The following is a 26877-nucleotide window of genomic DNA, read 5'->3' as shown; positions in this document are numbered from 1 at the left end:
CAGCGGGGCTGGGAGAGAAGCACTAAACCTATTCGCTGACTGCGCGTGAGGTAGGCGGGACCTTCACGCTGATTGGTGGCGCCGCGGGAGGCCGCGGCGTTTGGACCGGACGCAGTGGGCGGGCGGGAACGTGAAGTCTCCGCGGTGCCTGATGGAGCTGTAGGGAGCCCGAGACCTGCAGCCCCCGGAGGACCACTCTTTACTGCTGCTGCCGTCTCTGCCGCCTCATGGCGGCCATCGGAGTTCACCTGGGCTGCACATCAGCCTGCGTGGCCATCTATAAGGTGAAGGAATGGGGGGTTGGGGCTAGGGCCTAACGTCAGCCACCTCGTTCTCTCAGTGCGGCCAAGTCCTTTGGTCCCCTACTGGGTTGTGAACGGCGTGTCGCCAGCCTAGGAACGTCGCGCGGAGAGGCGTTTCTGCAGGGGAGTTGCGAGGCAGAGGGGCTAGCGGAACCGGCCTCGTCCCCTGGAAATATGAGAGCTTGGCAAGGAGTTGTGGCCTTCATCTCGTCAGTGGGGAGGCAGAAGGAACAATAATAGTGAACTCCCCTGATAACGCGTCTCGCGTTTAAATGTCAAATGATTTGTAAGGAAAAGCCAGAAGGATTAATGCTGCTCCCTCCTATGTAGAAAAGGGATGAAGGATGAATTTTGTGTGGGAAGAAAGAGAAGTACAGTGGTGTGATAAGACTATTGTGTGTAGAAAGATTGTTAACTGTGTTTGTTCTAATTATCTACTACGCAGAGAAGACCGAAAAAAATGAGGCAGTTCTTCGTGGAACGTTGGCCTTATGTGAAATCTAGGAAATCAATACCAGCAGTTAAATCTACAAGTTTAAAATATTGATAGAGCAATTTTCCTATCCATATAGATGGCAAATTAATACTGGACCACATTATCTGAATATGGCTAATGAAATTGCATATTTCTCAAGAGAATTGACGTAGTTGTGTATTTTTCACCAGGACGGCCGGGCCGATGTTGTTGCAAATGATGCAGGTGACAGAGTTACTCCAGCTGTTGTTGCTTACTCAGAAAATGAAGAGGTACTAGTCCCCCTCACTTTTGTAGTTTGAAATAAGTAAAAATTACACGCATTGTAATATATTTCTCTTTTTCAGGTTGTTGGATTGGCTGCAAAACAAAGTAGAATAAGAAATATTTCAAATACAGTAATGAAAGTAAAGCAGATCCTTGGCAGAAGGTATGAAGTAAAATAATACTTTTATGTATACTTTTAAAATGTGTTTATCCATTCTAAATGTAATGTGAAATGAAACTAGAAATACCATTTGCTTTTTCGTTTTTTTATGACTGAGTCATTTTAGAGAATACCCCAGTAGGCTGTTTCTTTTGATGATTAGTGTTGAATCTTCTCAAGGATGGGATTCTCTCAGACATTTGTTTCTTGCTGACAGGTCTGTTACTATTGATAAATGTCAACATTTTAGTTTTTACAGTTCGTGTCATTCACAAGCAGTGATTTGGACTTTTCACATTTTCATATTTTTCAACTGAGGGAACTCGAAAGATTTTGTGGGAATTTGACAACATCTTTGCTCTGTAGTTGAATTTTGCAGAATCTTACATTTTGTCATAATTTAGGTAGATGCATTGGTTTTCTTCCTTGGGTCTTTTTGTGACACTTTCTGGGAACTAACTTTTCCAGTGGCTTACAGATTTAATCATTAGAGAAACAGATTCATTAACATCTTAAGTACGAATCAGGTTAATCATCCGTTGTAACTTTAATTAAAAAATTAAAGAGGCTTGGTTCCCCAGACTCCTGTCTCCTCAAATTATAGATTACCATAATAATTAGGGGTTTTTATTTTCTTAGGAGTAGTAATACTTGATATAGTGTTTTTAAATTTTCAAGAGTGCTTTCACATCTATTATTTTATTTAATATTCTCAAATTCCTATAAGATTGGTAAGGCATGTTTTATCCTTCCCCACTTATAGATGAGAAAATCAAGGCACATAGAAGTTATGGTATTCCTAACTTAGTTCAGAATTTTCAACCCTCAGCTCAGGTTGTTTCCTTTCTACTTTGTTCAGTTGAGAATTTAAGTAGAAATTTTCTTATCTTGAGTTTAGGATTTTGGGATTATAGATTAAATAAGATTTTTTTATGCATATAGATATTTTTTATTATCTCTTATCTGTGTTTAGTTAAACTGGACTTGACGTTTTTCTCCTTAGACTACCTTTGCAGTAAGCCAAAAACTGGTGTTTTGGAGAGAATTCCAGTTTTTGTGATGACGATAAATTAATTGGCTTCAAATTTTTTTAAATTATAAATTCTGAAAAAAAGTTGTAGATACATGTTGAATTTAGATTCACTATAAGCAGCCAACAATATGTTGTTTTTTAATTACACTTCTTATCTTGAGGTAATTGCACATACTGTTAGAAATAATTAAAAGAGATCTGATGTATTACTGGATCTGCCACTTTCTCCCAGTGGTAACACCTTTCAAAACTAAAGTATAATATCACACCCAGATACTGATCAGTACAATCAAGATAAATCTGTCAATCATGGCTCTGTCCCCTAGTAGTCCTGTTTGTCCTATGCTGTTACTTTGGGGCAGACCGTAGCAGTAACGATGTGGTTTTCTTCTTCCATATTATGCAAAAAGCTTTGTATTAACAGGAGTAACTTAAGCTTACTTTTCTGACTCTGAAAGTTACCTTTTAACAAAGGAGCGCACTGGTGACAGTCAGATGGGTAATACATAGCCACAGCTTGCCGCTTAGGCCCAGGTTAGTTAAAGGATGAGCGCCCTGCAGACAAACTGCTGCACCACGGTCCGGTCCGGCTAGCACTTCTCCAGAGCGAGCTGCCTCACGCTCCAGGTATTTTCCTCCTCGGTCTGTCTATTTACAAGACAATGTGATTTTTACAGACACAGAGTTGAACCAGGTGTCAGCCTTGGAAGCATTCTGGCTTTTGTGGAGGAGCCAGCCCCCTTGTTATCAAGCCAGTAAGGCCCATTGTAGCCCCTGGCCCAGTGTCCGCCCTGGCATCCTGCCTGTTTGCAGCCTGCTTACAGGTAGCACCGTTTAACTTGCTGCCACAATTATCCTTACACCATCCCTGTAACTCTCATTCCCCTGTGGCCTTCCAGCCAGAAGTTCGGTCCTTGGACCTGGCTCCTCAGCAATTAGCCCTGAGAGGGAAGAATCGGCTGGCTCCTGGAAATACACCAAGAGCACCCAGAGCTTCCCCACAGCTTCAGATTTGCGCCTTGCCACCCAGGAGCTTTCCGCACTAGCCTCCCTTCCCAGTCCACTATGGCCAGTTCCAACAGCAGTGCGGGCATCCGGTGGTCCAGGCAGGAGACACGAACTCTTCTCTCCATCCTGGGAGAGGCAGAGTATATTCAGCGCCTCCAGACTGTGCACCACAACGCAGATGTCTATCAGGCTGTGTCCAAGCGAATGCAGCAGGAGGGCTTCCGCCGCACCGAGCGTCAGTGCCGCTCCAAGTTTAAAGTGCTGAAGGCATTGTATTTGAAGGCATACGTTGCCCACGCCACAAGTATGGGTGATCCACCACACTGCCCATTTTATGAGACATTGGACCAGCTTCTCCGAAATCAGATAGTGACTGACCCAGACAACTTAATGGAGGATACTGCTTGGGCCAAGCACTGTGATCAGAACCTAGTGGCCTCTGACACCCCAGGGAAAGAGGGAACCAGCACTCTGAGAGCAAAAAGGATTCAGGCAGCAGATCATCAGCCTGTCTTGAAAACAGTTAAGGAATCAGATGAGGATTGTCAACTGAGAATCTGTGACCAGATGCGAGAAACCAGTGACCTTGAGGACTCCTGGGATGAATCCTCAGGTGCAGGTAATTCCCAAACACGTGAAGGAATGGGGTCCCGGCGTCCCTTGGTTCTGAACAGCAGTATATATTTGTATGTGTTCCTTTCAGCATTGTCGCTTTTCTGGCCCCCTGCCCTCTTTTTTTAAAAAAAATCTAATGGTAAGATAAAGGGCTCCAGGTGTTTAAAAGCTATGACCCCAGATACATAAGGTATTCAAACTCCTTAAACGTAGACGAAGTCTTTAGAACCAAACCAGTTTTGGCATTATGTTTAGTCGGTACTTAGGCATTTGTGGACACAGTGGGTTGGATGGCCAAGTGGAAAGGGGCTCAGGAAGGCAAGGGGGAGGAGGTTTTGGAGGTAAGATGACACGAGGCCAAATTAAGGAAATGACTTCTTCCCAGTCCCTTGTGGAAAGAGGCCTTTCCAGGAACGGCCACAGTTTTGTAATTGTCTCTCAACTCTGCTGTTGGCTCCAAGCATTCCGTAAACAGGAATGTCCTCTCTGCAACATTGTTGCTTTGTTTTTCAGGGTGCTCTCAAGGGACCCCCAGCTACAGCAGCTCCCACTCCCACCACCTTTTCAGAGGTGCAGTTGCTCCCTGTCAGAGCAACCCCATGACCAGACTGAGTGTGTCCGGTGAGCCCAGCCCCTGCACCAGCACCAGCCGAAACACTCCTGGGGTGGCCTCCACACAGCAGCCTCCAATCTCCTCCGGAGTTCCTTTTGTTTCTGGTGGGGATAGGCCTTCGGCCAGTGAGCCCCCGCCCAGGTGGGCAAGGCGAAGAAGGCGGTCAGTGGCCCGGACTATTGCCGCTGAATTGGCAGAAAACAGGAGATTGGCACGAGAACTTTCAAAGCGTGAGGAAGAAAAATTGGACAGGCTGATTGCTATTGGTGAGGAGGCCAGTGCTCAGCAGGACACGGCCAACGAGCTCCGCAGGGACACCGTGATCGCAGTCAGACGCTTGGCCACAGCAGTGGAGGAGGCAACTGGTGCTTTCCAGCTAGGGCTGGAGAAGTTGCTCCAGAGGTTGATTTCGAATACCAAAAGTTAGGGTGTATTTCCTAAACTGGGAGAAGCCCCGATCCAGCACTTGCCTTCTGACACCCTGGCTCCTTGTCCACATCCTCAGGAAACAAGTGGACGAGCCACTAACAGGTGGAAGATAGGAAGACACATGCGAGTTGCTTCTCCCAAGCTCTTCACCAGCTCAGTCCTTTCGGATATGTGAGAGGTGGCCTGATAGAAGACAAATGGGGTCAAGTCCAGGGAGCTAGCTCACCCCGGATTTGTCACTGTCGTGAGGCAATTCAGTTCACCTCTCTGCACCAGTTTCCTCACCTGTAAAATGGGAGCCAGGTGACAACTCCCGGCCTGCCTACCTCACAGGGTTGTTGTGAGGATCGTATGGCTAATAGATGTGAAAGGGTTTAAAAGTTTAAAAGCACTATCCACGTGTTAAGTTATTAATGTATATGACCTTGGCCAAGGCTAGGGTGAGGCGCGTTAGCTGACAAGGTACAGGATTATGGTTGCATACCATGACGACCTCATTGCTTGAATCTTTATGAGTTTAACTTGACTGCTTCTTGGAGTTGAAGATCATGTTTTTGAATCCCTCTATAGCTCAAGACTACTGTGGACACAACAAGTGTTTGCACCTTTCATTTTCACTGCTTTGTCTATGACATATCTGCTAGTAAGCACTTAAGAGTCAAACCATCTTTCCCTCCATTTTAATAGTTTTTAGTCTCTGTAAGGATATAATTCAGAACTGATAGGGAGCCACAGTCGTGTGTTATGGTTCATAGTAATAATCTTTGATACAATGAGATAGTGGCTGTTTTATAAAACACCTAACTGTAAGTAAATTGTTTGCACTTCATATTATTTGGGTCCCTTTATATGCATAAATACATATTTTTAAGTTTGGGTTGCCATTTGAACATCATGGAAAGAATCTGGATTATATCAACTTCCCAAGTGCTTTTAGCTAATTTCATTCTTCTAGCCTTTTTTTTTTTTTTTCCTCTTGGGTTACAGAAGGCAAGCCCGAGAAAACTTTCCTTCTAGGGAAATTTCCAAAGTCACTTTTTCTCACATGGTGTAGACGAAAGTTCATGGCATGGCTTGGGGAACAGTCAAGGGTGGTGGAAATAAAGACTGGCTGCAGTAGACAACTCCTTTTAAGCACAAGCTCTCACCAAATATATTTCCTTTCCCCCCCAAAGCACCCATCCTTCCTTTGGGGTGTAGAAAGGTGTTGAGCCAAACTTCCAATTTACTTTAAAGGGAAGCCAATACTGGCCATCGTTAAACTAACTTAAAGCTTTTAGTGGTTGACTTAGTACTTTCAGGAAATACAAATAGACTTGGAATTTTAAAAGTTTCTTCAATATAGAGGCTGAAAAAAAAATGAGCATATTTGGGAGAGGTTTTATATTTTGCAGGTTTGGGTGCTGGAAATAGAAATCGGTGGAGAAATGGTCAAAACAGTGGTGGGCACATAACTGGAACCAGGAAAGGGTGGCGGGCAAGCGAGCTGCTCTGACGGGTGGGCGGCTGACGTGGGAGGCAGCCGGGGCGGTAGCAAGCCCCGGAATCGAGTGACAGACCCTGGGTTCTCATCACGGTTAGTCACGCTGGCAAATCACCCTTTTTGTGCCTCCGTTTTTTTCTCTCTAAAACGAGAGATTTGTCTTAGGTGACTTTTGTAGTACCTTCCAGTTCTAAAATTCTATAATAAGTAGCATAACAAAAAAAAAGGCAAAATGAAATTCGAATTGTAATATATCTTCAGTCTAGCCAATTAATGTCTGTTTGAAATACTGGTAACCATTGTATTTTAAGGAAGCATTCTGTGGAATGAGTGTTTATTAATATACTCGTGGACTTCCATAAACATCACGCCAGACAAAGATTTCTTACCTTTAAAGAAGCATATATCTTTAAGCATTGAAATAGATGTATATATCTCAGTTTTCTCAATTTTAGGCCGTTATATTGAGGGATATGTGTCAGTTATAACTAGATAACACTAAAGTAGGTAGGTAGACTTGAAAAACAAGGAAATACTTGAAGGAGAATTAGGCCTGTACTCTATTAATCTGTTAATGGTAGCAAAATACATAGGCAGAGATTTATTTGAGATAAGAGAAGTGCTAAAGACCAGGAGTGGAGTTAAACTTTGGAGGCAGTATTGTGAAAATCTAACGGGTGAAGCAACTTTAATGTGGGAATAAAACTAGAGGGAAAGTTCTTAAAGAAATAAACAGCAAAACAGGCACAATATTATAAGAGGAAGGAGTCTAATAGGAGGAGGTTGTATGAAAGAAAACAAGCCCAGAAATCCTGCCTAACCCCTAAATCCAGCCATTACTACCTGTCCCTCCTTAGGTGGCTCACGTCACCAGTCTGTAACTCAGGACCCTCACCTATAAAGAGGGAAACTAATAATTACCCCGCCTGCCTCACAGGAATGTTGTGAGGGTCAAAGGAACAGATGAATGTAAAAACACTTTCAGACGTGGAAGGCGCTATACTGTGACAGTGGGGAAGACCCTGCAGCACATGCGAGCTGCTGTGCACCGGGTCCAGGGGCCTGCTCAGTGGAGGGGAGACAGCCGGCGGAAGGAGGAAGGAAAAATGGCTCTGCTGGTACAGGCTGTGGTACAGCGGTAGGGCCAACGCTCTGGCTCCCGGTGACCGTGATGTAATTGAGGTGCTGTGTGTGCGACCTCCCACTGCCCTTTGTTTTCTGTTACATAATTTAATCCTGGTGTGGACCAATAAAGATGTTATTTGTACGTAGTTGTGGGTCAGTCCGCTACTTTCTGGCACTCTCTGTCATTTGTCGTCACTTCTGTCTTCTGCTCTGCTAGCTAACCTCCCGGGCCTTGCCTGTGTATGGCCCCAGGAGCTATCTATGTGTGCTTACTGTCACATAAGAGAGGCTCTCTGCATAGCAATTGAAAATTAATTTTTCATTTCTAAGAGTTATGTAATTTCCATAAAAGGTAATTTCGCAGCAAATTATCTTGTCTGGTAGAAAACCTACACATAATAGGATAAATTATAGTGTGGTTGACTGCAGTCCTGTGCTAAAGAAGTGATGTCATGCACAAATTATAACATTGGTGCAAAAAAAAAAATTACTCCGGGCACACTTCATCTTTTAGTATATTTGTCCAGGATATAGTCTAACTAGTGGGTTTAGAAAAAGGGAAGAAGGGAGAGTTCAGTGGAAAGAATACTAAATTTCATATTAAAGATCTGAATTCCAGCCAGTTCTGCCGTTAATTAGCCATGCAATATTGGGCAAGCTACTTAGCTATTTCCTCTCTGTCCATTTTTATGTGATAAAGAAGTATGAGAAATCTGCAAGAATCCCAGACAGAGTTCTAAGCTGAATTAGTCCTTTTTCAACCCCTTTTGTCTTCCTTTTATTTATACAGATTAGGGTCTTTGGATGTTCAGTAACCCTTCAGCAATTAGTCACCTAATTTTCACCTTTTATTAAACATTTAAGACTGGTCTCTGAACAGAATAGCCATAGCCCTTGGGAAGAAGTGCTTAGTGGAAGAATCTACTTCATCTTAATTTCTAGATGAAATGAAACCAAGGTCCAAAGACTCCTTCCTGTCCCTGCCCAAGGTGCAGAAGTACTTCGGTCATGCACCTTCTTACTGCCAGGCAGCCGCATGAAGTGTGAACAACCGTAGCCTGATGGAGACCTGGGATCACGTATCGACTGCCCCTTAGTCGTTTATAAGTCATTGACCCTCTATGAACCTCTTACTTTTACAATACCTGCCAAACTAACCCCACTTAGGCATTGCAAAGATCACGAGGTAATGTGTTAAAATATTTCGTCGTCTGAATTAATTGCTATTGCTGTTTTGAGCAGCATAGTGCTCATCATCTCAGTCTTCCTTATTGCCATGCACGTTTCTTTAGTACGTACTTTGGTTAGGACGTTACAGATCCATCTACCTTTAGTGCTGGGCACCTTTCCATATACGACATTCGTACTGCTCACTCTTGATTTTGGGTGTTGACTTGTGTTCAGAAACCAGGCAGCAGAGATGGTGTTAACATGCTGGTTTGTCCTCAGTTTGCAATCTTATCTCCTTTTGTCCTTTTTATCTCAGGGTTGGGTCTTCAGGATTATAGATATGGGTATATAAGACATAAAATCATTGATATTATGAAAAATCACCCCCAAATGTATAGCATCTGTTAATAGCAAGATCAGAACAAGAGGTATTTACTTTCAAGTGCAAAGATTATCACTTTAACAGAATTACTTTAATCATTGTAAATACTCCATTCATTTAATCCTATCTGTAATATTTGAATATTTTTTCTAATAGTAAGCAACTTAATATTTTGTTTCTATTTTCAGTAGTATTGAAAAATACAATGTTCTTTAAACCTTATATATCAACAATGCTTTAATACTTAACTGTCTTTATCTTTATGGGCAGCTCCGATGATCCACAGGCTCAGAAATACATCACAGAAAGTAAATGTTTAGTGAGTATGGTTCTGTTATTCCCTATTACATAAAGTAATTGTTAAGTACTGATCTGTAGTATTGGTTTTAAACTTTGTATTTTTACCAAAATTATTCCTTATTTAACACCCTTATAATTTTCTTTATAGGTCACTGAAAAAAATGGGAAATTACGATATGAAATAGATACCGGAGAAGAAACAAAATTTGTTAACCCAGAAGATGTTGCCAGACTGATATTTAGTAAAATGAAAGGTATTAAGCCAGAGAAAATCTTTTAAGAGTTGACCTTAAAAAAGAGTTAGGTGTATTTTTTGACCTAGGGAGAAGCAGGTGATTAAGCAGATTAGCAGTAAGGGACCTAAACTAGATCTGACAGGGCCATGAAAATTGGACATGTGACCATCGCTAAATGACTTACCTTCCCTGACTCTGGTTTCCCTAGAAGCAATGTCAGTGGATTAGGCTGGATTAGCATTTTCAAAACTTCTTAAGAGGAAGTGGCGAAGTAAGCACTGAGGAGTGAATGTTATATCTGCAGCTTTAGGATTGACAGTACGCTCTCAATGATATTTAGGCAGATATTAAGCAGATCTGGTTTTATCTCCATTTTGGGTGAAGGCTGGAGCTGAGTGGCATTCTTTGGAGCAATTTAGGATGTTCTGGAGTAGATCATTTATAAGGCTCACATCAGCTCTGGAGTTACGTTATGAACTCGTAGGATGGTAGGCCGCCCTTTAGTTAATTAATGTGTCGAACTAACCTTATGCCGTTGGTTTCACATTGACTCGTTAGAAGCTCGTTCTCAATGGGACCAGTGTAGTTTGCAAGATGGCTGAAACTTGAGGCTAAAAGTCAGGTGCTTCAGTGCCCCGTTCCATGTCCACAAAAAAATCTCAAAACCGCAAAACGTGGTGCATGATTTAAGAGAGCAAGGGAAGAATCACGGGGTGGGGCCATCAGGTGAATTGGAAAATCTTTGTACTGAGATGATCTTTGCTACAAACTAATAAACCTCAGGAAGTATCACGACATCTTTTTTATGTCATCAGAATTTCTTTTTATTTTTTTAAATATATAGAAACAGCACATTCTGTCTTGGGCTCAGATGCCAATGACGCAGTTATTACTGTTCCATTTGACTTTGGAGAAAAACAAAAAAATGCTCTTGGGTAAGTATAATATGGTGTTTATCTTATTTGTTCACTTAAATACAAATTTCGCAATATCACCATATAGTAAAAAGTAAAATTGCATTTGAAAATGCTTTAGACAATAAAATTATATGTGTAAATGCTTATATGTGTGTGAATATACACACATGTAAATAGAATGTTGAAAAGTATGTTAATGATCATAAATACTTTTCTGAAATACCAAGGGAAGATAAAATTAGATATACCTTCTTAGCTCTTTTGGTTGGAAACGTTTTTTAGTTCCCAGGTTAAGTCGATGTTTATCAATCACTTTGACTTAGTTTCATGTAATTAGAGTTTATGTGGGAATTATATAAAATATGCAGTTTTAGAATATATTTGCAACTATTTCTTCGCCTTAGATCTTAGCATCTTAACAAAAAGTTACATTCAGTTTTAACAGGTCGTTATGCAAATGTAGTTGGTGAGCATGCATGCATTTGCTTCTCAGATAAGAGTTCCTGTGGGGCTTTGGTGAGCATCTAAGTTGCATCTGGGGTAGAGAATTGTTTTATTTACTTGAACTTGTGGGATTTTAAAAACTGTGACCATAAAAGAACTTAGAAAATTTCAAGATGTGTTATAAATTTATCTTAATCTCTTTCTAAAAAGTGTATAAGCATGGGCATTTTTGAGAGCTTTCTTTTCCTTGTTCAGTATGAGCACGTGGTGTTTTCTTTGTTAAGAAGATAGACTGAACACATTTCTTGTGTTGTCTTGCTTCTAAATTCTGAAGATCATTACCATTCATGTCTAGCATTTCTAAAAATGCAGACTTGAACATGTTGTGATATTAAACTCATTGAAAGCAAATCGTCCACAGGGAAGCAGCCAGAGCCGCTGGGTTTAATGTTTTGCGGTTGATTCACGAGCCATCTGCAGCTCTCCTGGCTTATGGAATTGGACAAGACTCCCCAACTGGAAAAAGGTAAAAACCGTATTTGCAGCTTTCAGTTAGGCTTATAACAATTATATCAATCAAGATTATTATATAATTTGGTGCTTCCAAACCTTTGTGGATGAAAAGATATCTAAACTGGAGTTTTTCTAATAGAGGAGAAAGACGTCCTAGGAAAGCAGAGAAGGGACGTAACAGGAGACAGGATGGAGCTTTTCTGCCCTCCTCTTGTCAGTATTTTGTCCCTTTTTATGAGGAAGATTTGAAGTTCGTAAGCCCAGCCAATTTCCAGCTCAAGCTAGATTACTTAATTTTACCACCAATTCCAATTATGAAACGTGTTTGGACGTCGCGAGTAGTTTTATATACATTCATCGTGGCAGGAGACGGGGAGAAATCCAGCATAGGGATTTAAGATTTCTTTTAATAACGAAATAGTAAAACATACTCCTAATTTAGTTGTCAAAACTTGTCTTAATAGACCTGGCACATTATGAAACTTCAGTTTATTCAAATGTGTTCATTTTCCCTAATTGTTGCGCCTCATTCGTATCTCACAGAGCAAAGAAACTAAAATGCACAAATCACTAGGAAATTATTTTTAGGTAACTAGATAAATGTAGGATATCAGAAATTATGTATTTTAGTGCACAGGAAATTAGCTCCTACTTTGCACGTTTCATTTTTATAAGACTTGTTATTGCAGTAGTAACTTTAATAATATTAACACAAAATTTCTGTATTTACTTTTCTTAAAATTCACTATAATCATGAATCTCTTCTTTATTTGAAAAGTTGATGTTTTGAACTCCAGTCACTCAGAAGAATACGATTTTACCAGCACAACGAAATGAAAAATAATTTTGACTTAAAACCAGAAGGTCTAGTCTCTAGGCTTGATTCATCACTAAGGGGTGACCGTTACTCATGTGAGATTTTTAGTTTCCTCGTTTGCGATTTAAAGGGCTCAAACTAAATGACTTCTTAGTTTAAGAAATCCAACCCAGCTTTAAAATGCTGTGATTCTCCCATGACTTACTCACGTTATTTTCTTTAAGCAATATTTTGGTGTTCAAGCTCGGAGGAACATCCTTATCTGTCAGCGTCATGGAAGTTAACAGTGGAATGTATCGTGTTCTTTCAACAAGCACCGATGATAACATTGGAGGCACGCGTTTTACAGAAACCTTGGCGCAGTATCTAGCTTCTGAGTTTCAGAGGTGAGTATTAATGGAGTTGATATATTTCAAACGAAATTTTGAGGGTTTTTTTTCCCCTAATTTATTTGAAATTGCCCTGCTTCGAAGGAGGTTGCATTGGTCCCATGCACTGGATATTTTCATATCTAGAGTTAACAATGTCTAGCCAGGCTGATGTGGGGAGGCAGAGGTCAAGCTGCCCAGTGCAGCATGCTTGGATTTTTCACCTAGTTTAAGGGGCCACCAGACACTGAACTAACTGCACGAACTTGGATCTCAGATGCAATTTCTTAATTCTTCACATGCTGCTCTTCTGTCTGGATGAAAGAGGGAGCGGGTACTGAGGCCTTATTCCCTTCTGAATGAACAGTTTTTCTTTCAAAGTTTAGATCTGATGAAGATTACGTTATAGTCACACAGCAGGAAGAGAATGTCTTATGGAAGATTTAATTACTGATCTCCTATCACAAGGATATTTTACTTTTGTTACTGGATGCAGTCATTCCATTCAAAATTCTAATCTTGTTTAGCACATAAAGAGCCAAATATACAAAGGTGGTATTTTGGACCTTACTGCTCTAAACTGACCGGGTAAAAAAAAAAAAGGTCTTGAAAAAAATGGTAATTTCTCACTTGTTTAATGAATACTTGTATTGCTTTTTGTTATAAAGGTGTTCCAACTCAAGATTGTTAATTTTATTACCAATTCCAATTATGAAGCCATTGGTCACTACTTAGCAAGCAGTTTTTAACAATTACATCATCTTGGAGGTAGAGGAACTGTAATTTTACATATTTTATGTGTGTCAGATTTCTTTGAAGAAACACTATTAATTTATTTCTTTAATGCCGGACACATAATTTCTTACCATTAAACAACACTTATGCTGTGATTATAAAGGGTGAGGTATGAGACTCGACCCAGTTATGTTAATCTCCTTCAACTCCCATTTGTCTCATCGGCAAAAAAGGTGACAGCTACTCCACTTTTTTCAAAGTACATACACTCTGTTATTATGGTTATGGAATACAGCAATTCAAAGTATTAAGTATATTGGTTATTTTTTTTCCTTTTTCCTTTTATTTATTTATTTGTTTGTTTGTTTGGTTATTTATTTATTTTTTGAGGAGACTCTTAATTGCAGAGAATTTTCTTTGGAAATTTTGGAGGGTTGGGAGCAAGATACTAAAATCTGGTAATAATATTGATTCATGAGCTGCTTATTATCCTGATAGGGGTTATACAGGTTTTAGTTACAATAAATTACATATGACTTAGCAATTTTTAAACTTCAAAGGCTTCATTTTTAATTTAGGTCCTTCAAGCATGACGTCAGAGGAAATGCCCGAGCTATGATGAAATTGATGAACAGTGCTGACATTGCAAAACATTCTTTGTCAACTTTGGGAAGTGCCAATTGTTTCCTTGACTCATTATATGAAGGTCAAGATTTTGACTGCAATGTGTCCAGGTAAAACTAAAATTCAAAAACCTTTTTTAAAAAATTCTGAGTGCATTCGTATTTTGGTATAATTCTCTCACTTTGGGTTTTTTGTCTGTTCACTTGGAATTTATTTGCCATCTTTAAAGGGAGAGCTTTCCTGTCTTTATTTCGGGGGTCCAGGTTTTTGTCAGACAAAATAACCGTTTCCAAAGTGATGATGTCAGTTGTGATTGCCTGCTCTGTTTTTGCAGCTACAAATAGCAGTATGTGAAAAAGATATCCTAGAACTTTTTAAGAAAGGTGAGAGGAGACTTAGGTTTGAGATTTTCAGATTTCTCCTTTTAAATGACAGTCGCACCTATACGGTCCCTAGTTCTTTGTTGCTTAAATTTGATTTGGGGCTTGCACATATTTCAGTGGTTGTTTACTGTAGCTTAATAGTTAGTTAATACTGTGTGGCAGGCTGTATTCTAAGTATTAATATGTATGTGTTAACATAAAGATAGCAATCCAATGAGGTAAGTATTATTTTCCTTATTTTACACATGAGGAAGCTGAAACGCAGAGAGGTTTCATTACTTGCAAGGAAGTGTTGGACCCAGGATTCAAACCGAGCCTGACTCTATCAAATTATCCCAACTCTACCAAAGATCGATATTTACCTTGGTTTTGTTTGCTGTCATACATCGTCAACATTTTAGATTTTGATGCCTTTTATGATTTTAGTAAACACAGATATAATGGGCATCAAATTGTTTTTAATGCCCATATCTTTTACATAATTCAACACATTGGCACTTTTCCCCAGAAAGCCCAGACAGAGAGAGCGTGGTCAGACTGTTAAAACCTCCCAGCAGCCTAAAGGGTGACTAAGTCACTTAGTGAAAATTTCCAGAATTATAACATTATGTTATTTTTAGGCTTGTACTATTTGGTTAAATTCTCTCTTCATCTATCCGGTCCTTCCAGTTTAGCTTCTGCACCTTCCCTGGGCTTTCCTGAAGACTCTAGATCTGCATGCCCAAAGGACAGCCATTAGCCACATGTTTCTATTTAAATTTAAATAGATTAGAAACAAATAACAAAAAAATTCCCTTCCTCAGTAGCACTAGCTCCATAGTCCCAAGGGGCTGGTGGTTGCCAGAAGATTCTGTTAGCGCTGTCTAGAGCTTTTAGGAGAGATTTCAAGCTACAACCTGAAAGAGAGAAAGGTGTTAAATTAAATTGAAATCTTTTTTGTGGGCAGAATGTCTTTATATTTTCTCCATTTTCAGATTCCTAACTTAGTGCTGAGTTTGTCTAAGTACTCAATATATGTTGGTTTCTTTATACCAGTTATTGAGAATGAGATAGAATTTGTAATTTTCTTATTAAGAAAATTTCGCCTTTATCACAAAGATACCAGTCATAAAGTATGTTTCAGTATCTAGAGATAGCACAAAAAATTTTAAAAATCAGTCATCTGCATTTGAGAAGTACAGCATGAAATTGGGGAGTACATTTTTCATGAACATAGGTCGTTCTTAAAAGTATATGTAGCATTCGAGTTTCTCAGGTTGTGCAAAGGAGCTAAACCTTACGTACAGTATAGTCTCAGACTATTAAGAACAATTTTTAAAACTTTTAACACATAAAAATATCAAAAACTTCCAAACGATGGTTTGATTTGGATCAATAGGTTTTTGTTGGGAATGCCATACATTGAGTCTTCATTCGTAGGTTTTTGGAAGCTTGTAAGTAGGCTAGAGGTAAGAATCTGCGACCTGAATTCGACCTTAAATGTCATCATACATTTGTAGATGGATAACTTAGATGTTCTCCGTCCCATGGTATTGCAGTGCTGGGTGTTAAATATCCTCTTCCGATTGTAAACCTTTTCTTAAGAGAACCAGCACACTAGGTTTTGGCTTTACTGTTATAAGAAAAAGTTGTCTTGTTAATCATACTACCCCTTTCTCTTCTCTGTGTCTGTGTGTATGTGTACAGAGCAAGATTTGAACTCCTCTGTTCTCCACTTTTTAACAAATGTATAGAAGCAATCAGAGCACTCTTAAAAAAAAGTGGATTTACAGCAGATGATATTAACAAGGTAATACTTTCATCTTTTTCTAATTTATTTTATGAACATTTTCAGAATTGGAATTTAGGAAATGTTCTCAGTACTGGAAGAATATTTTATGACTTTAAATATTTTCTGAGCTTGTTTTAATGGGTAAGGAAAACATTAAAATTTGATTAATGGCTCCAGTTTTATACACACACACACACACACACACACACAAATTTCCTAGCAGAAAAAGAGTAATTCCTTGTCAGTCTATTTCCTTATACGTAAGCAAAGACTGATTGGTATTTGAGTGTTTGCTATGTGTCAAGCACTGATCTAAGTGTTTTCCTTGGATTAACTCATTGAATACTCACCAGTGACTCTGAGGTAGATGCTGTTATCCCCATTTTATAAGTGAAGCCACCAAGGTACAAAGAGGTGAGTGACTTCCTGGTGACCGTGTGGTCAGTGGTAGAGGCAGGATTTAACTCTGTGCTTCCTGAGTCTGTCCTTAGCCAGTATATCATCCTGCTCCTGTCCGCTGACATAAGAAAATATTTTCAGACTTTCAAAAACATTCCAATTTTTAATGTTTTCCTTTGTTCCCCCCAAGATTATTTCTATTCATTCAAAATGTATGTAATTTTAAAAGAATGTTCATTATTAAAATAATAATAAGTATTCAGATAAGAAAATTTAGGAAGTACCAAAATTCAACCAGAGTTATATTTTGGAGTATTTCTAACTAATCTAATTTGCATGTACAATTTTGAATTTTATTTTCTTCATATAGTATTACAACTGATTTATTTCCCCATGTTTCTGCATAATCAACTCAACTTTAAATAGATTTGTAGTATCCTAAAAAGGGAAAGTCACCATAGACGATTTCGTCATTTCACTGTGGACAGTAGGTTGGGCCTCCCGTCCCTCAGACAGTCATGGCCACCTTCAGACCTCAGTTTTTACCATAACGATTATTCCTTAGGATAAATTCCCATAGCAGAATTTTTGGGTCAAAGAGTTGAAAAAGCTTCAGACTATTTTTACTTTCAGATACTTTCCAAAAATGTTGAATTATCTAACACTCTTATGAGCAATACCTAAAAATATACATTTTACCTTGCTGAGATTTTTCATTTAAAAGTAAATTTTCCAACTATTCATTAGGAGGGTGATAATACTTATAAATACTATAACTTATTTTATAGAGTTGTTATGAGGATTCAATGAAATATTGTGTGAGGCATATTGTGTGTGATCAATTAATGGAAGTTCTCTTCCTTCATTAACTGCTCATGAGACCCTGACATTTACATATCCCAGGTGGTACAATTGTTCGAATAGAAGTCGAATACATTCTTAAGATTAAAAACATGAAAGATTCACTCTCCAGATCCTCCTAAAATATGAGCTTTTGAGAACTTAAAAAATATAGAGTTGTCTCTTTAGTGTGTTGACTGTAACAACCAACCTCCAAATCTCAAGAGTTTTCTATATTTTTCTCACATTTCCTGTGGGCTGTGGGTCTGTTGCTGTGGCGCTTCTCATTCTGTCACCGAGACTAATGGAGCAGCTATCGGGGACATGCGGTTCCCATGGCGGAGGGACAGGAGGAGAGAGCTTGCAGAACCTGCCTGGCTTTTAAAGCTTCCGCATAGATATGGTGTACCTCAGTGTTTTCAAGTTCAGTTGGCCAAAGCCAGACACAAGGCCGGGCCTTACAGTGGGGCAGGGAAATCTCCACCTGCAGAAAGGCAGTGGGCGGGGGGTCTAACCCACTTCTGGGAAGGGGCAGGCATACTTTCTGTTCCCCTCATTTTCAGCACCAGGCCCCACTCTGTCCCATGCGGTGCCTTCCTACCCAAGTACAATTTCATCTGCCTTACAGATAATTACCTCTCTCTAGCTTCCAAAATCTGTTGAAATCTCATACTCGAAATCTCTCTTCCATTTATTTTGCCCTTGTACATTTATATCTTCTTAAGTCCCTTTACCGTCTTTTGAGTGGGCTCATGGAAGGGCACATGGATAAATTGATGTGATTAATCCCTTCGTTTTAACCAGGCTCCCAGATGCTACAACTATATTTTAATAGCTGCATAGTATTTCATTGCATCGATGTACCATAATTCATAAAACCAATTCTTGATGTCGAATGTATAGGTTGTTTCGGTTTTATATACAGCAGTCTAGTGGCTTTGTGAACATCCTTAATTTCCTGAAAATTAATTTTGGGAGTAAAATCCCACATTTTAAGACTTTTAATATTTATCACCAATTTGTTCACCAAAAAAAAAACAACAACAACAATTTACTTTGAGTAGGTATAGCCCTTCATTACTAACATTGCAATTTTAAAAATTCTCTTTCTTTAGAATTAATTTTTTCAACTTCTAACATAAAATCTTTAGGAATGAGCAAAGCAAATCCTTTACAGGGATAGAGGGGTTGGTAGTATTTACATGGGATATGATGTCATTCCGAAGATAATGTTTTATCTGTCGCATCTGATGCACTGAAGCTGGGATTATTCCTACAGTTATGGGGCAAAGTCCTCTCTGCATGTAAAAATCTGTATGTGCGTCTTAAGCACTGCTCCACAGTTAGCTGCCGGGCAGGCGCGTAGTACAGCGGATTGACTGTACCATTGCATTCTTCTAAATGACATGTTCCCTCCCATTTTTCTTGAAACACACAGTCCTATTGGTCTTTCTTTCATTCTCCTCCTACTAGATCGAGTGATGCATGTAGAGATTTAAAAATTTTTTCACACTGAGCTCTTTGCTATGAGAAAAGCAAGAGCGCAAGTGTGGTTATAAATGCAAGTGCCCGCTTGTTCCTGTCAGAGCCAAAACACCAAAACAGGTCATGGGGGGCCTGCCACCGACAGGAGCTGTCCTCGTCCAAAAGTGACAGCTGCTGCCCACCTGCTGGTCACTGCCTGTCAGAGATGCAAGCACTGCTGTTGGAGCCTGTGACTTTTTAAGAGGCTCTCCAAATAGGGACCTTCAATGAAAATTTTTAATGTTTGAATGTTAGTAACTAATTCAGAACTTTTAATAACACCATGTGGGGCAATAAAACAAATTCATGCCTTATATAAATTGCAAGTCGCTACTTTGCAACCTCTGGTCCGCAGGGCTTTGTTTTATGGGTGTTTTTATTGTTTCATTCCTGAGCTCCAGGTGCTTCTAAAATGAATAGAATACCTTTTCATCTTTTTAAATATTCCACATTAGTGCATAATGCGTAGAAAATCTCTGTTCCTCAAGAATTCTAAAGAATTTACCTATAAACAGATTTTGTCTGGAACTAATTTTTAAAGTATTTTATCTTTCGCAAGTTGCTTCAATTTTGAATTTGAGAATTTTAAAGACCTGTTTCATAATGATTTCTTAAGTTTTTAACATACAACCTTGCATAATGTTCTTATAATTTTTAATTTTATATATCTTGATACTAAAATTTTAAAGTATAAAGAAGTTGTTTAAATTAAAACGGGCTAATTTCTCTGTTTTTTCCTTTCCTAGGTTTGACAAATATTTGTTTTATTTTTTTTCTCCAATTCCTGCCACTTTCTTAGATTTTTTCTTTCAAGTTGTGTTTTTTGATTTCTACTAGGTTTATTGCTGCTTTTCTCTTTATTTCTTCCAGCCTTTCCAGGACACTGTCTTTATTTTTCTAAATTCCTAATATTGAACGCTAATTCATTTATTTCATTTAATTATTTTCCCTAATAAATTAGCTGTGATTTTACTTATTAATAGCTTTGGTTTTATTCCAAACTTTGATTTTATTATTTTCTTTCTTTTCAGAATAATCTGTAGTATTTTTTATTTTCCTCTTAGTTGTTTAGATTCATGTTTTTTAATGCTGAAGCACTTGAGGTGTTTTGATTGTTTTATGAAATACTGTGAAAACTGTAGTTGAAAAGCCCTTAGTAAGAACAGTTATTTATGTTTGGAATATGTCTTTGTTAAAATTTAAATTTGCAACAGAAATTTCATACTAAGACTAGCTGCTTAAAGAATTTATTTAAAACTTGCTGGTACTGTCAGCATTAATAGTAACACACTATTTATAGTTTTTACCCTTTTAAATGAAATTACCAAAAGCCAAGATTTTCCAGGGTTGCTGTTGTTTCTTTTTTCTTTTGCATAACACCACTTATTGTTTGTTAATAAAGCTTTTTGATGTTTAATATGAGAAATTTGAAAAGCCATAGAGTCTACACTTTTATACTCTTAGTATTTATGTGAGCCCAGAGTTTTAGAGAAGAATTTTCACTAACCTCTAAAATGGACCTTTTGGGGAACTTGGCCAAGCAAACCTGCTTTTCTTTTTTCTTTGTATCCATCAGCTGATAGTTCTCTACCCTCACCTGAGATTAATATGGTGCCCCTGTCATTTCACACCTAATGTTAAAAAGGCCTAGTTTTCATCATCAGATCCTTTTCCCTAAAAAGGCTGTGGAATAAAATGATGATTGATGATTTCCCTTCTTGGGTTACCTATTTATTCGGTATTCTGAATACTTATGAAGTTATAAGTGTTAAATGTATGAATTAATGAGGAAATTAAGGTATTTATAAAGGAGCAGTTTCGTTCCATTCAGCTTTATTGACGTGTAATTGACCAATAAAATTATAAAAAAGTGTACAACATGAGATTTCATATACGTTGTGAAAAGATTCCCACCATCAAGTTAATTAACACATCTGCCACCTCATTTATTTACCTTTGAGGGGGGTGAAACACTTAAGTTCTAGTCTCTTAGTTGTATAATACAGTATTATCAACTACAGTCACTATGCTATACATTAGGTCCTCAGACCTTGTTCATCTTACGACTGAAAGTCTGTACCCTTTTACCAGCCTCTCTCTACCCACTACCCAGCCCCAACCACTTTTCCACTGCTTCTGTAAGCTTGACTTTTTTTCTCTTTTTAGATTCCACATGTAAGTGATACCGTGCAATATCTGTCTTTTTCTCCGTATGGTATATTTCACTTAGCATAATGGCCTCCAGGGTCATTCATGTTGTTGCAAATGGCAAGATTTCCTTCTTTTTTTAAGCCGAATAATAATGCATTGTATATATGTACCAGATTTTCTGAATCCATTCATCCATCAACAGACATAGCATGTTTCCATACCTTGGCTATTGTGAATAATGCTGCAGTGAACATGAGAGAACAAATATCTCTTCGAAATAGTGATTTTGTTTCTTTGGGTATATACCCAGAAATGGGGGTGCTGAGTCATATGGCAGTTCAGTTTTTAAATTCTCGACGAATTTCCATACTGTTCTCCATAGTGGCTGTACCATTTTACATTCCCACCAACAGTGCACAAAGGTTCCCTTTTCTCTACATCGTCAACATTCGTTGTCTCATCTTTTTAACAGTAGAGATCCTAACAGGTCCAAGGTGACATCTCATCGTTGTTTTGATTTGCATTTCCCTGATGAATAGTGATGTTCAACACCTTTTCATGTACCCACTGGCTACATGTACGTGTTCCTGCAAATGTCTATTCACGTCCTTTGCCCATTTTTTAATTAGGTGTTTTTTTGGTTTTGGTTTTTTTTTTTTTTTTTTGCTGTTGGGTTTATGGGTTTCTCGTATATTTTGAATATTAACCCTTTTCTGTATATGTGATTTGCAGATATTTTCTCCCTTTACACAGGTTGCCTTTTCATTTTGCGATGATTTCCATTGCTGTACAGAAATTTTCTAGTTTGATACAGTCCCACTTATTGATTTTTGCTGTGGGTATCAAATCCAAAAATATCATTGCAAAGACCAGTGTCAAAGAGGTTACCCTGTTTTCTTCTAGGAGCTTTAAGATTTGGGGTCTTACTTCAGGTTTTGCTTCTGACTATCCAGTTTTTCCTACACCGTTTATTAAAGAGACTATCCTTTCTCTGCTGTATATTCCTGGCTCCTTTGTTGAAAATTAATTGACCATGTATACATGAGTTTATTCTTACTTACTTGTTTCATGGATCTGTGTGTCTGTTTTTATGCCAATACCGTACTGTTTTGATTACAATAGTTTGTCATATAGTTTGAAATCAAGAAGTATGATGCCTCCAGCTTTGTTCTTTCTCAAGATCGCTTTGGTTTGGAGTCTTTTTGCCTCCTTCCTGGTGTATAGCCAAAGGGGATGCTCCTTTGCCCATTTAAAAACTGCTTCTTTGTTTGCTATGTATCGTCCTGTGGGACTCATGAATGCAAGCCTGTTGGTGATCTGAGCTAGGCGATTTGGGGGCCCATCTCTTGTGTGATAGCCTTAAAAGTTGGAGCAATTTTATATGAAGTTCTTCAGAAATAATGATGTGTGCGTGTGTGTATTAGGTATCACATAAAATAATACATTAAAATAGGGTTTCTTATGTCTTAACCATTGCATGCGATGAACATAGATCAGCCTATTACATTTAATTTTGAGAAACAGCCATTGTTCTAAAAGTAAAAACTGAATATTATTTTTATTTTCTAGGTTGTCCTGTGTGGAGGGTCCTCTCGAATTCCAAGGCTACAGCAACTGATTAAAGACCTTTTCCCAGCTGTTGAGCTTCTGAATTCGATCCCTCCTGATGAGGTTATCCCCATTGGTGCAGCTATAGAAGCAGGAATTCTTATTGGGAAAGAAAACCTTTTAGTAGAAGACTCTCTTAAGATAGAGTGTTCAGCCAAAGATATTCTAGTTAAAGTATGTTTAGCTTTTCTTTACTTTTTCATAAAAGTGGTATAGATTTAATGTCGTAAGATTTTCTATATGCCATGCTTTTACAATGAAACTTTGTATGCTGGTGGAAATTTTTAATTTATAATTATAATTTTACTTTTCATGAGATTTTGTATTCTTTTAGTATTTATCTTACTAATTTCTTAATAACTGTAACTTTAATCATAAGTTTCTAATATAGATAGATATATGTTTCAGTTTATGTTTAAATAAAATGGGTTGAGATTAAGGATCATATTCTCTTTGCTTATCTGTAGTTTCCAAAAATTATCAGCAAGGAATATATTACACTTATAATAGGAGTGATTTTTTAAAAAATTGTAACGATAAATATCAGAGGATATGCACATTATTTTCCTGCCTTTCAGGGAGTCGATGAATCAGGAGCCAACAGTTTCACAGTACTGTTTCCATCAGGGACCCCTTTGCCAGCTCGCAGACAACACACATTACAGGCCCCTGGAAGTATATCTTCAGTCTGCCTCGAACTCTATGAGTCTGAGGGGAAAAACTCTGCAAAAGGAGAAAACAAGTTTGCGCAGGTGAGTACATGAAATTGGACTATGAATTACTCACATGAAACTGTTTAGCTTTTTCTTCCGAATTCGACTCAATTTAATATCAATTAATATAAAATGTATGTGAGATATCTAACACATTTTTATGAGTGGATTACTTCTACTTAACTCATTTTTGTAAGAAAGCAGAAATAGGCAATTTTAATTTGAAAGAGTTACAGGAAAACAAAAAAATACAATCTGTATGTATATTCTTTCTCTTTGAGCTTTTGACCATCCTTGGTGATAAGGTATATGGCAGGGGAAATAACATTTTTTTGTTTGCTAAATGCTAGTTGCTGTATTAGGTACTTTACAAACATACTCTCAAAATGCTGTGAGATAGACGTTATTATGTGTTTTATAGATGATTAGGAAACAGGCTTATGGTAGAAAATGTCTTGTTATTTTCTTGATTGACTTGATTTATCCTCAGGTTGGTTTTACTCCTTGACTCATGCTCTTGCCATGAAGCCATGCTGTCTCTGATACAGAATAAGTGTGCTTTTTAGAATGGCACATGTATACTTTCTACTCTATGGTCCTCTGCATCCTTTTAAAAAGAGCAAGGGGAGCCATATTATTGGCTTAGAAGCATGAAATACAGTTACATTAAAATACGCACACAAGGATTGCAGAACCACATTTACAGTATGATATCATTTGTTTTTAAATAAAAAGATTGAGAGCATGGGTGTGTGTGAGGGAGATGTTTGATTAATTGTATTTGGATATCCATACCTGGATACAGAAAACATCTAAAGGTTACTTGAACCATGTTGAGAACCTTAATAGTGGGTAGGTTTGAAGGTACCAAGAGAGGTTGTTTTTTTTTTTAACTTTTTAACACTATACTGGTTTTGTCATAAACAGCACTGGACATGAGCGTGAATTACTTTTATAGTAAAAATAAAACATGTGTAGTAACAAAGGAGAATGTGTAATATCTTTAGCTTTATATCTGTTTTATAAATTCAACAACAGAATAATGAAAACATACACATACGTTCTCTGTCTGGGCTCCACCTCAGACTTAACATCTTAGAAGCCTACCAGAGTGGGGCCCCCTCAGCTAGGAAAGCTTTCAAAATCTCCAGATGTCTCCCTGGTGTGTTACCGTAGAAGCTCTTTTCTGTGCATCAGATCTCTCATGTCAGGCGGCAGTGTCGTACATTCCCTTAGCTTCTCTGCGTAGGATATGTATTACTTTTCTCTTCATAGTGCTATCACTATGTCCTAATTCGCAGATGCCAGGAGAAGAGTTAGTCTCATAGCACTGAATTTGGAAGAGAATCTTTCAGAGAGCCCATCCTTTCTACCCTCCTCACTTTACAAAGGAGGAAAGCTAGGTACTTAGTGCCTTGCCTAAGGTCATAAAATTGATACCTGAAAAGTTACTGCCAAACTTGGTTTACTGTTATACTTTTCTTTGGGAAACAGGGGACTTTCATAGTAAATGCATTAGTATCTCTTACAAATGTAATTTTAGCTGTACAAAAGAATTTGCCACATTTCTTTTAAATAGGTTTTCCAAGTGTATTTAAAATATTTGAATTTTTAAAAGTACATATGGAAGGCTTACGAAAATATAATTTACATGTTACTGGTAATGGCTTAATTATCAAAAAGAAAAACAGTCTTTACTTTCTGAAACAAATAGTACCTCACAGAAATAATCATTTTAATCTAGGACATGACGTTTAAGACAGACAAATATCTTATATGACCTCATTCTGTAGGAAACATTTCATTTCATAGTTAAGAAAGTTTAATCCTCTTCTGTGAATTCTGATAACTGGTAGCAGAATTGAGAATTGCCCTATTTTAAAAAATTTATTTCAGTAATAAGTAGTATTTGGTCTATTGGTGTAATCGATGCATCAGTATTGATATGTCAAAGTACTGAATCATCTTTGTATTATTTTTGCATACACAGGTTATACTCCAGGATTTAGATAAAAAAGAAAATGGGTTACGCGACATATTAGCTGTTCTTACCATGAAAAGGTACAAAATTAAACTACTTCTTATGTTAAGAAAATTCACATTGAGACTTAACCGTTTTTGTTAGTTTATGGATTCTTCACCCGTTGTCTCATTCTGGGAAAATTATTTAGTAAAAACTTACAAAGATTTTTATCAGTGATTTCCATTTTTGCCCCAGAGAACTACTATATTTTACCAAAAAAAAAAAAAAAAAAGTATACCTCAAGTCATTTGCATTCTGAATTTTTTATGACCTCTAATTAATTTGGATATAGTTAAGCTAAAAAACTGGTTCATGCACGTTTGGGGTATAATTTTTATCAATTTTAAATAATTTTCTAAGTTTACATAGTTGATATTATTTGTCCTATAAAAGGATAACTTTATTTCAATATTGCTACAGAAAATTTTTAGGAAATAAATTACTACCTGAACCCATCTATTATAATTTCCCTAACCACAGTTCATCCATAACACTAAGTCTTGCAATTATATCTAAATTATATCTAAATTAACATTCAGGACAATTCTTGTTATAAACCATAGCAAGAATATGGAATTTATTGGGGTAGGTTTGTCTTGGCCTGGGCTTGAAAAGCATACTGCATCTTGAGCTGAATAAAGGCTTACACTTAAGATCTTTATCATCATGGGTTTCCAAGGAAAACAACTTTTGTCTCAGTGGTCTAGGAAGAAATTTTTAAGAACAATTACCTAATTATAGTATAGTATAATATAGTATAGTAGGTATATATAGTATAATATAGTATTTATATCTTCTCTGAATACTCTTTTTCAAAAATTAAAATTATCTCTTGTTGACTCAAAGTCCTCAAGTAATTCCTTAAGGACTTTCTATTTTTATAAAATGAGCTCAGGAATTGTTGTTTTTTGTTTGTTTAGGGATGGATCTTTACATGTGACATGCACAGATCAAGAGACTGGAAAATGTGAAGCAATCACTATTGAGGTGGCATCTTAGTGTTTTAGAGAAACCATGAATGTTTTAGAACTAGAATGTCAGCATCGTTAGGTTTTGTTTATAAGTGATATGTTTATATTAAAATACTTTTGAACCGTGTAACCTATGTTTTTATTAAACTACAATATATTATAAATATTGCAACTTTTTTGTTGTCTCTTTAAGATGAATCATTATTAAGGGAAATATAAGGAACTTTTTCTGTCAAGCTATTTAGAATTAAATAGTTTGAGTGGATTGGAGGAAATTTTCCTGGGAATTTAACATTGTGTTCTTAAAATTTTTTTGTTTCTATAACTTCTAATTTTAAGAATTCCTTTATTTTTATTAGATGATTAAGAGAACAATTTAAAAGTCTTTGATATTAAATGAAAAAATATTCAGAACCATGTACAAAGTAAGATACCATTTTTGATTAAAAGAAAAAGACTCATAAGCTCAGCAGTTGTG

At 37.5% G+C, this 26877-nt stretch overlaps 2 protein-coding genes across 2 annotated transcripts; both read left to right on the top strand.

The window, feature by feature from the left end:
* The first annotated feature begins 111 nt into the window (after positions 1-111).
* HSPA14 (heat shock protein family A (Hsp70) member 14) lies at positions 112-26571 on the top strand. Its single transcript, XM_016134395.2, has 14 exons — positions 112-284; positions 969-1049; positions 1125-1207; positions 9333-9381; positions 9511-9616; positions 10443-10533; positions 11381-11485; positions 12514-12675; positions 13971-14126; positions 16086-16188; positions 22654-22866; positions 23271-23444; positions 25396-25466; positions 26349-26571. Exons 1-14 carry the CDS (start codon positions 228-230, stop codon positions 26425-26427), a joined length of 1530 nt encoding a protein of 509 aa, XP_015989881.1. The 5' UTR covers positions 112-227; the 3' UTR covers positions 26428-26571.
* On the top strand, positions 1125-7656 carry LOC118608702 (zinc finger and SCAN domain containing 29). The gene is made up of 3 exons (XM_036228171.1): positions 1125-1207; positions 3137-3864; positions 4374-7656. Exons 2-3 carry the CDS (start codon positions 3303-3305, stop codon positions 4898-4900), a joined length of 1089 nt encoding a protein of 362 aa, XP_036084064.1. The 5' UTR covers positions 1125-1207; positions 3137-3302; the 3' UTR covers positions 4901-7656.
* Positions 26572-26877: the final 306 nt, after the last annotated feature.

This window comes from Rousettus aegyptiacus, unplaced genomic scaffold (assembly GCF_014176215.1).
Source record: "Rousettus aegyptiacus isolate mRouAeg1 unplaced genomic scaffold, mRouAeg1.p scaffold_m13_p_10, whole genome shotgun sequence".
NCBI lineage: Eukaryota > Metazoa > Chordata > Mammalia > Chiroptera > Pteropodidae > Rousettus > Rousettus aegyptiacus.
The sequence above is the reverse complement of the archived record's forward strand: the minus strand, read 5'-3'. Positions and strand labels throughout refer to the sequence as shown.